This window comes from Corylus avellana, chromosome 2 (assembly GCF_965113065.1).
Source record: "Corylus avellana chromosome 2, dhCorAvel1.hap1.2, whole genome shotgun sequence".
Classification (NCBI taxonomy): domain Eukaryota; kingdom Viridiplantae; phylum Streptophyta; class Magnoliopsida; order Fagales; family Betulaceae; genus Corylus; species Corylus avellana.
The window spans coordinates 13,330,672-13,341,494 of record NC_142491.1 but is presented as its reverse complement, the minus strand read 5'-3'; the positions used below and the strand labels follow the sequence as shown (position 1 = coordinate 13,341,494).

The window sequence follows — 10,823 nt, the reverse complement described above, 5'->3', positions numbered from 1 at the left end:
CGTTGTTGAAGTCACTATCCTATCATATATAATTAAATTAGTCGGATTAAAATTGACATATATAATTTTATACTCTTGTTTCAACACAACCCAAACTAAACATACACATGAATTGGCACGCGACTATCTAGTATACGAAATCACCGATTTTTAGTTACAAGAAAAAAAAAAAAAAAAGATAATTAACTAATTAAATATTATATTAATAAATTTTGAATATTTAAACCGCTTCCCATGTAAGTACTGTATAGACTCAAAAGTTTAGACAACAAAATCACAAATTTAAAATAACAAATGAATAAAGTAAGGGTTTGACTTAATTAGTTGTATGTTATTAAGGAGATAAAATCTCTAAATTCAGTTGGAAGAAAAGAAATTTAACCCAATTTATTAAATCAAATTGAGTTTAAAATACATATGATTTCCACATAGATTTTTTAAAAATATATGTGAGAATTACACGTTACATTAGAAATATATATTTAAAATGGTGTTAAGTAAATAGACTAATTTTTTTATTAAAAAACAAAAAAAATAAAAATAAAAATAAAAATAAAAAATCCCTATAAGGCTACAATCCGATTAAGAGAAATACTTTATTCTCGGTAGGCGATGGCTTTATATTGGTTATAGGTTTTCATGGCACCAATGGCGAATGCCTTTCCCCATTGGCTCGCTCTTCTTTTTGCTTTATGGGATCACCTAATACTTTGACCACAGGGTAAAGGGTCCAATCATTCCCACCATCACAAAAGTAAACAAATAAATAAATAAGAGAAAAGACAAAAACTTCTAAGAAATTCTAACGAAATGGCAAAGATTTTCTTCTCTCCATATCAAATCAATACAAATAGGATCATGTGTTGTCTAATCTCTACAAATAGATGGTTTTTCATTGCATTATCATCAAATTATTTATCCATGCCGTTCATGCGTAATGGTTCCTGCCATTTGGCCAGAGAAAATGGCTCTACCACCACTTCAAGTGCCTTATTATCAAATTGCTCACTTTTTAAACCAAAATGCTTCTCAACATAAACTAACAGCATTAATTAAGAAGGGGGAAGCCACTTTGGAACAAACAGAGAGAGAGAGAGAGTAAAAGCCATGGAGCTTCGATTGCTTCTTTGTAAGATCATCATCACAATCGCCTTGCTTGGTTTGGTTAGCACATTAATGAAGATGTGTGAAGCTCTAATATTGAAGCCAAAAAGGCTTCGAGCAATACTGAGAAAACAGGGGATCAGAGGCCCTCCACCCTCTTTTTTGCTTGGAAATATTGGTGACATGAAGAAGATGAAATCCTCACCCTCAAAGGCTCAACAAAAAGGAGAGCAAGCAATAACCCACAATTGCTCTTCCATCCTCTTTCCATTCTTCGACGAATGGAGAAAATCATATGGTAATTAATAACATCAATTTAGCTTCAGCTCTCAGATGTTCTTGAAGAATCTGAATGGTTGTTTATAATAATGTATACAGGTCCAACATTTATGTTCTCACTTGGCAACATACAAATACTGCATATGAACGATCCTGAGGTGGTGAAGGAAATAAGCAAATGCACTTCCTTAGACTTTGGAAAGCCTTCCTATCAATCTAAAGAGCGAGGTCCTCTGCTTGGTCAAGGGATCCTGACTTCAAATGGAGCAACTTGGGCTCACCAGAGAAAAATCCTTGCTCCAGAACTATACATGGAGAAGGTTAAGGTTCGCTTCAAATCGAACGTAGCTACTTTTGGGTGTGAGAAAACAAGAAAAAACTTACTTTTAGGCGGAATACATTCTGCTTTCTCATTGAACTTAAATAGAGAAGAATTACAATTGTGGTTGATCACATCAAGCTAACAAGATAAGCATTGATGTGATAAGGTATTTATCTAGCTAATTAATACAAGAGGATTAATTACAATCAACCACAAGAGGTGTGATTGAATATAAACAGATTACTTAAATGTTATCTGTTTGTATTACAAGAGAGAAGTAAGAGTAGTAAGAGTCCCAGTAGGAGTAGGAAGTTTACGGCGGCTGGTTGTGCTCTGGCACTACGCTCGAGTGCTCTAGTGATTGCGCTCAAGCACCCTCGGGATGGTATTGCGCTCTGGTACTCTCTGATACTGCGATCGAGGGCTTAAGTGATTGCGCTTGATCGCTCTCGGGATGGTATTGTGTTCTGGTACTATCTGGTACTGCGATCGAGCACTTAAGTCATTGCACTCGATCGCCCTCGGAATGCCATTGATCTCCTTCCTTAACATCGGGTAGGAGAGATCACAATTGTTTCATAAAATTCGTTTACGAGAATATCTTTATTGAATGAGAAAAGGGTTAATCCTAAATTAAATACTTATTAAAAGTCGTAGAGGGTAGTCTTCAACTCCTTTGTACGTTGTGTAGGGCATGATGAACATAATGGTGGATTCCTCAATGGCAGTGGTGAATTCATGGAGGAGAGAAAGTGAGGGTGGAGTTGCAGATGTAAACATTGATGAATATATTAGAAGCTTTTCCGGGGATGTAATTTCAAGAGCCTGTTTTGGGACCAACTATGCCAAAGGGGAGGAGATATTTTTAAAGCTTCGAGCACTTCAAGAGCATATGTCAAAAAAGATTTTATCCAATGGCATTCCTGGAATGAGGTTTCATCTTTTCCCCACCCAAAATCACTTTATGTCTACCATCACATAAAAAGGTTGTTTTTTGATAAAAAGGGGTTGTTTGTGTTGCAATCAATCAGATATCTTCCAACAAAGAGTAATAGAGAAACATGGAAGCTGGAAAAAGATGTCCGCGCTTTGATTCTCAAGGTAGCCAAGGAAAGAAAGGAAGCAACATCAGGGAATTATGATTTGTTACACATGATTCTTGAAGCTGCCACCAACAGTGGATTTTCCCAACATGAGACAGACCGATTCATTGTAGACAATTGCAAGAACATATACTTAGCTGGGTACGAGACTACTGCTGTCTCTGCCATGTGGACATTGATGCTGCTGGCCTCAAATCCAGAGTGGCAAGCCAGAGTTCGTGCTGAGGTGGTAGAAGTTTGCGGGGGAGAAGTTTGCAGGGGTCAAATGCCTGACGCTGACACGGTTCGCAAGATGAAAATAGTAAGTGATGCCCGACACATTGATTCAAGATATTGAATGAATTTAATCATTTAATTTATATTCTAACAGCTTTAATCATCAATAGTTGACAATGGTAATTCACGAATCATTGCGACTTTACCCTCCGGTGCCAGTTGTGTCCAGGGAGGCATTAGAAGACTTGAAATTCGGAGATATTCAAGTTCCTAAAGGCGTCAATGTCTGGACCTTGATGGTTACCTTGCACCAAGACCCTGATATTTGGGGACCTGATGCCAAAGAGTTCAACCCTGAGAGGTTTGCCAATGGAGCCAGTGGTGCATGCAAGCTCCCTTATGTCTACATGCCTTTTGGAGTTGGTCCGCGTACGTGTTTGGGGCAGAACTTTGCCATGGCAGAGCTCAAAATTCTTATAGCTCTAATTGTCTCCAACTTCTCATTCTCCTTGTCACCAAAATATAGGCATTCCCCAGCAATGAGGTTGGTTATAGAGCCTGAAAATGGTGTCAATCTCCTTATTAAGAGGCTGTGAACAATAAGCCTACCGGCTGATAGTTGGTTCTTTGGACAGTTAATCATATTTATTGATGTAATTATTAATAATGGTTTCATGAAATTTTGTGCTTAAACTTGTTACATGTTACATGTAATGAATAAAAGGCACGCTCTGTTTTATCCTTAAAACAATGTGTTTGATTGGGGCCTTGGATCCTCTTAAAAAAAGACATCTCAATATTAAGAAAAGGTAATCCTCATTTAGTAATTATGTTAAGCAAAGAAAAGGTTTACTATATATATTTTCATACTAAAAATGTTAAATACTGCACCTATATCTAGGAGCAAAACCAAGATTTCAAATGAGGTGGACAAATCTAAAAAATTGAAGATCTTTTAAGAGTAAAAACTTAATTTTGGGGTCAAACTCATAATTAAAATATAAAATTTAGAAGAAAAAAAATTAAAAATTTTTTAGAGATTTTTAAAAAATTTGGGCAGGTGCAATTCCACCACTGCCTACATCTCACTTTATTACATTGGGTTGATGTGACAATACTCATAACTCGTGATTTTTTTAAAAAAATAATAATAATAATTGATTCAATGATTGATAAACACTGTCATATCAAACCAGTGAAATAAGTGTTGCCCTTTTCGTAATTTTAGTAGTAGTAAATAAGGGTTAATAACTTTTTTAGTACCTAAGTTTTTCCTTTTTTATTGTTTTCCACTTAGATTTCAAATTATATCACATATGATACCTGACTTGTGGGTAAATGACCAATTTAATACCTTCGTCATATTCTATCAAACCGAATTAATTTCGGCCACCCCATTCTGGCCTTGGGGTAGCGCTACCCCATATTTGTCTTTTTCTTTTTTTAAGTTTTTAAAATTTTTTAATTAGATTTATGATTTTTTTTTTTTTTTGTTAGGACATGTGGCATGTTTTTGTTATAACACATGTCAGTCCGTTAGTTTGATTGATGAAATGGTGATGGAGGTACTAAATCGATATTTATTCATAAGTCATGTAGGATTTGTAATACGAATTAAAACTCAGGTAAAAAATAAAATAAAAGAGTGAAAACCTATATAGTAAAAAAGTTATTATAAATAATTTAGTTTCAACATCTTCAATTTAAAAAATGGTAAAATCCCAGATTGCATTGCAATTGTAGCCTGTAGGCATATAAGTCATTTTGCCTCCAAATTCCAAACCCAGAAATTTGATAATTAATTTGACACCACCAAATTCCAATTGCTTGTTTGTGCCATTCGATTGGCAAAGACATGTTAGGGCTCACTCCTCTCTCACACCCACCACTCCCGCTTCCAATTCGCTCAACTCCAAGACCCTTCTCAGCTTCCCCACACAACAATCTGAGCTTCCCTTCTTTCTTCTCCAAAACCCAATCCCAAATCCCAAGAAAACCCACAAGATTTCTGGTTCCATTCGCAGAGAACAACGATGGGTTGAGCCAAGATTCCAAGGACAGGGAAGACAAAATAGAAGAGGAAGAAGAAAAAGAAGCTGGGTCTAATGGCGGCGGCGGCGATGATGGTTTGGGGAATGATCGGAAACCCATATTCAGTATCAGATGGGGTGATCTGCTGGACCCAGATCCTGACAATCTCCTGGCCATAGCATTGACGGGTGTTCTCGCCTGGGCAAGTGTGCAGGTGCTTTGGCAGCTCTTCTTCATCTCTTTGGCTATTCTTCTGGCCGCTCTCAAATACTCCTTTATTGCTGCTCTTCTTATTTTCATTCTCATTACCCTTCTCTGAGTGGAATTACCATTGTATACTTTCTTCTTTTGAACGCAAATATTCCTTTCTTTTTTTTCCTTAATTTAAATTTTATATATCACTTTGATATAGTCTCCAAGCATTTTGATCCTTTTTTTTTTTTTTTTTTTAAGCTTGTTTATATGAAATTTGAAGTTGTTCAGAGAGACTACAGGGGATTATTTATTTTTATTTTTTTCTAAATATTAATTTGCTGGATAATGAGCAATAATCCGTTCATACAGCTGACCACATAATGATCATATTGTGTTAATACATGGGTTATCTTTCAACAAGACAAAGTGAAGAACATATTCACTCCAGCCTCATGGACATGCTGGTGGAGTGTTGTTGAGTTGAGTTTCCTCAAAGTGGTTGGGCGGATTCAAATCTCCACAATGGAGAATTTCAACATATGTCTGATTAGTATTAGTCACCTTAGTTTTTATTGATGCTTTGGTAGGGCCGGGTCAAGCTATGGCTCAGTCGGATTTAAGGAAGTGCTTGCTGTTCCCACTGTCTAAGCTCCTCATGTGCGGCTTTAAGCAAGTAGGTACCGCCCAAGTAGAATAGCCACAATTGGTCTTTCCAGCCTACCCTTTTTATTTAAAAAAAAAAAACAATGTTGTTGAGTTAAGAATAGAAAGACTGGGCTAACAAGTTTTGACGTGACCTTCAAACTTAGATATGAATTTAACGCAAAATTAAAGGGTTAAAGTTGAAAGATTTAATTCATTTAATTAAATGAATTAAGTTATAGTTGACATATATAACCTTTAACTCGTGCCTCGACATGATACGATCCAAACTCTACACGCAATATTTAGGATTGTTAATTTTTCATATGATTTGCAAATTCAGCACGAAATTAACAGTTAGGGTTGAGGAGTCTAACTTGTTTAATTAAATAAGTTAAGTTAAGATTGACTTATATAATCTTATACTTAAGCTTTGATTTAAACTTAACACACAAACATGAATTGCCACCCCTTATAAATTATTTGTGGGCAATTCCTTTGCTAGAGAATGCCTTTGCATACAAACTGCAACACCAATTAAAACTGGCTGAATAGAACCATCAATTACATGTCTTGCATTTTCACACTACTTCTTGTTGTAAAAAGATGGAATTTTGGTCTCCTTGCATGGGAAAAGGATTCTCTCCATTTCAAATCCCCTCTATTTCTTCCATTTAGTGTATTTTAAAAGATAGTGTTGTCCAAAAGTTTTAATGATGGCAGTGCATTAAATGCACTACTCTTCAAAATGCACTAAATTAAATAAATATAAGAGATTTGAAATGGAGAGAATCATTTTTCCCTCGGACAGTGAGACCACAATAGAAGAGAAACTATAAATTATTTAGCGGTACCAAACATCCCATTTGCAAAGCTTTTCAACTTAAGCTATCAGAAACAGAAACACTAGTGTAACCGTTGTCCATTGAAGGGATTGGCAGCAATTTGTACAGTAAATTGTAAGACATTTTATATAAGAAATAAGATTTGGTTTGTCCAAGTACCTACTTGATCAAGTCCCATATCAACAACTCTCTGATAATTATTGTCAGAATTGATAGCAAATTGTTGCATCCTTATCCTCATTAGAGTATCTATCAGATACAGAAAGGAGCCGAGCACCATTGAAAGTTCCTGTCAGTTTGTTACATCCAAGACAGTTTATAAAGTAAAAGCAACGGGATTTCATCTTTGCAAACTGAACTATCCACCAGTTTCTTGGGATATTACATTGCTGAAGGGGTTGTTGAGAAACAAAAGATGTGGCTGTAAATCAACAGAAAGAAAATTTCTTTAAAATTAACACATTCTACATCCAGTCTGCTTTAAAGTACTAGAGTAGTCATCAGCCAAAACACGATGACATCAATAAAGGTCACACAAATGGGCTTCAAAGGATTTATCCAGGATCCAAGGCTGAAGAAGGTGCTGTGAAAACCTCTTCAATAGGACATAAACATCAACGCTTCCGATCTTTCATGAAACTCCAATTTTGAATCAAATAATAATAACAATCATAATCAAACTTCATCACCTGCAGTCTCTGGTAAATAAAAAAAAAAATGACACTTTCCCAAGATATTATACCTATTCATCATCAAATTTTATCTTCTTTGGAGCAGGCTGGACGCTACCCACCTGCAAATTAAGCCAACACGAGTGAGGAGCAGAAACAAAATCAACCATAGATCAGCACAGTTATTCTCCCTTTCTATTATCTATTAATTCTGAAGCACTTAACTTCTGCAACAAGAAATGATAAACAAACAAGGTGTGATTCTTACAATTTCTGGGCTTTCATATTCAATACCAGCAGACTCTATTTTCTTTTTCCTTTTCAGATCGCGCTTCATGATCTTTTCCACCAACTTCGTGTGCTCTTTTAATGTTCTTTCCTGAATAATCATCATGGAACAGTGAAAAGTTCAATATTTTCTGTTTTTATTTTTAAAGGAATAAAAACAATAAGCTTCCAGAGGTTATCTCTTCATATCCACATCGGATACCTTGTTTTGCCGCTTACGTTCAATTTGAACACAGTCAACTGGCTTGTATCGGTAATTAAAACCTCTCCATCTATACAAGTAGCAAAGGAACAAATGTAAAATGACCATTGTTCTCAACATGTGCAGACATGTATCAAGGTAAACAATTCTAAGACCTCTCATGCTTCAGTTTTACAATATACTTTTTTAATAAGAGCCCCACAATGTAGACATATCAAGAGAGATTCTTTTTTTTCCACCTTCCCTACTGATTTTTCAGCTTTTGGACACCCTAAATCCAGATTGGTTGCCATAACGAAGGAAATTAATTTTACCAGATCCAAAAACAGTGGAAACACAGTTCCCATTGTATTTGAGTATACGCCTATTTTTCTCCAACCATTCTGAACAAATCAAAATGCATAACAATTAATATTGAACTCAATTTCATTTCAATTCATCTTTTTGTTGGGATTTTTTTTTCACACTCAAATTGCTTAGTAGGATGAGAAAGTAAAGCACAAAATCGATTGAGTGTTTACTAGTTTGGTACATAGGTATATAAGTGCTTACACAGAATGTCATGACAAGACAATAAAGCTTTGAAGAATAAATATTTTTTGGACAAGTCAAGAACAACACTTCTTCACAAGGTACAAACATCTTAGAATAGATAGTAAAATTTCCTTTGACTTTCATTGCATGAATAAGAAGAAGAAAGTTGAGGAAGTTTCTCATCCTTCCGTTACTTCCCTCATACTTCCCTTATACTTCCTTTCCTATTCTCTTTCAATAAATGGACACCATCCAGACACCGGGCATTGATGTGCATCGCCTTCTTTGTGAAGGCTCAACATTCTATAGCAAAAATTTGAAGGATGCAAAACAGCCTAACTATAAAGGAAAACATTGTATATGCTACTTAAACAAGACATTTTTTTAATGTTATCCTCAGTCTACATCATGTGGATTTAAAAAGAATAATACCGTAGTATATACTAATTAACTGCTTACAATTTTGGATGAACATGCTCTGGGGGAATAAGATGGACTTGCAAAAGATGCTCGAATAATAGTTGATTATGCATACAGTCAGCTACGATTTTTGCCACCTTCATAACAAAAGAAAATCTTAAGACTAACAGTTAAACAGAACTCTAGTGCAATAATAATGATAATGATCGTTGCAGTTAAAAAGTAGTGATTACTAACCTCAGGAGACTCGAACTCGATGAAGCCAAAATGCTTTGATTTTCCTGTCTATGAAACAAAAAATCAAGGCAAAAAAGAAAAGTTGATATCAACAATTAATAAAGAATTTAATTGAGCAATATGGAAGAACCTTAGTCTGCAAATGTTCGATGTGTTAATGTTCAAGGGATTACATTTGAGCTATAATTACAGTCCAACAAACTACCGTCTAAAATTGCAAGTAAGAGCAATTATCCATAACTTCATTAGAAACACACAAAATGAATGCAACGACTAACAAGAAATGTGAGTCCATTTCTCATATGAAGTTTTTTTTTTTTTTTTAATAAAGAGGAACCCCCTCCAAGGCAGAGCCATGAAACTTCATGTAGCAACCCCTGTCGGGTAAACCACAGACTCGTGCAACGCAATATGATATATTTTTTGTAATGAACATAGTTTTAATACCAACAGAAGAATGGACCTTACTAATTAACAGGTCCAACCTAACTTGTAGTTTATTCTAGAATATGCCCAATACATCAACTAGAAAGACAACATAAAAAAGAGGTCTCATGAATGTAACCTGCAACCGTGAAAATATCTTATAATTGAAATATTAATATACTTCATGCAGAAAACAACCTCATAACCTCTATGGCTACCACAAAATCATTCCCTTTTTGCAAATCACAAAAAGAGTCATTCCAACTTCTTAGAAAGGTCTACCAAAACTTACATTTGGAGTGTCATATGTAATCTCAAAGTAAGATTGCATAAACCAAACCAAACCAAACAAAACAAAACAAAAGACACCCCAAATACAAAGATGTTAAACATCCACATTCAGACGTTTGTTAATAATAAATATATTGAAGGAAAAAAAAAAAAAAAAACTATCTACACACATACATAAGTTTATAATTACAATGAAACCATCATAGATAAGAACAGGTGCCTAACCTTTTTATTCCGTGCAATTCTTAATCTTTTGACTTTACCAAATTGTGTAAAGAAACCTGAAAAAAAAAAAATCACCTTATACCCAGTCAGAAAATGGACAAACCCCATAGACTTAGTTACCCTTTTTCATAATCTAATAATAAGCTAAGAAACTAATCACACCTTCCATTTCCTTTTCATAGAACCCATGTGGCACCCGACCAATGTACAGCACTGTAGCTTTATCCTCAATTGGTTTTTGCTCGGGAAGTTTGCGCCCAGGACCACCTTCTAGTGGCTTTGATATGTCAACAAAACAATGATAACGTAATTAACAAACAAGTAAATCAATACATAAACAGAATCTAGAATGTAAAAGACATAACCAGTATACCAAAAAATCAGCAGCTTCGGTCTTACGAGCAGAAGCCACTAACTGAGAAGAAGCCTTCTTCAAATTCTTCTTCATGGCTTTCTTTGCCTTGGCCCCCATCTCACTAGCAAAACAAGAAAACAAAAGATTATAAAAATAAAAAATAAAAATACGAACCCAAAATTGAGCAAAGGAAATTTGTAAAGTCCCACAAGAAAACAACCACCAAAAAAATCCAAAAATACAAAAAATAAGAAAACCCATACCTCAGCAGATAAGTTCAGTCAAAACCCAGGAACAAATACAACGGCTTAAAGCGCTATTTCGATTGGTGGAGTTTTCAAGCTTCCGAAACCCAGCTGCATGTGCTTTGTGGTCTCCAACACACTCATAAACCCTAGAACTTTTTGTCGTGTTGCCTGTTTTAACCCTATTGATTT

General features: G+C 35.2%; 3 protein-coding genes across 3 annotated transcripts; 2 read left to right on the top strand and 1 right to left on the bottom strand.

Annotated features, from left to right (window-relative positions):
* Window positions 1-1,095: 1,095 nt before the first annotated feature.
* On the top strand, window positions 1,096-3,648 carry LOC132168187 (cytochrome P450 714C2-like). The gene is made up of 5 exons (XM_088513793.1): window positions 1,096-1,402; window positions 1,483-1,709; window positions 2,397-2,638; window positions 2,737-3,109; window positions 3,195-3,648. Exons 1-5 carry the CDS (start codon window positions 1,108-1,110, stop codon window positions 3,618-3,620), a joined length of 1,563 nt encoding a protein of 520 aa, XP_088369919.1. The 5' UTR covers window positions 1,096-1,107; the 3' UTR covers window positions 3,621-3,648.
* A 1,158-nt stretch (window positions 3,649-4,806) lies between these two features.
* On the top strand, window positions 4,807-5,438 carry LOC132167592 (uncharacterized). The gene has a single exon (XM_059578603.2). The coding sequence runs from the start codon at window positions 4,880-4,882 to the stop codon at window positions 5,372-5,374; it is 495 nt and encodes a 164-aa protein (XP_059434586.2). The 5' UTR covers window positions 4,807-4,879; the 3' UTR covers window positions 5,375-5,438.
* Window positions 5,439-7,063: 1,625 nt separating this feature from the next.
* On the bottom strand, window positions 7,064-10,803 carry LOC132187989 (RNA-binding (RRM/RBD/RNP motifs) family protein). The gene is made up of 9 exons (XM_088513461.1): window positions 10,650-10,803; window positions 10,405-10,507; window positions 10,194-10,308; window positions 10,032-10,087; window positions 9,090-9,137; window positions 8,892-8,989; window positions 7,899-7,968; window positions 7,677-7,787; window positions 7,064-7,530 (listed from the first exon to the last, which is right to left on the bottom strand). Exons 2-9 carry the CDS (start codon window positions 10,501-10,503, stop codon window positions 7,480-7,482), a joined length of 648 nt encoding a protein of 215 aa, XP_088369587.1. The 5' UTR covers window positions 10,504-10,507; window positions 10,650-10,803; the 3' UTR covers window positions 7,064-7,479.
* Window positions 10,804-10,823: the final 20 nt, after the last annotated feature.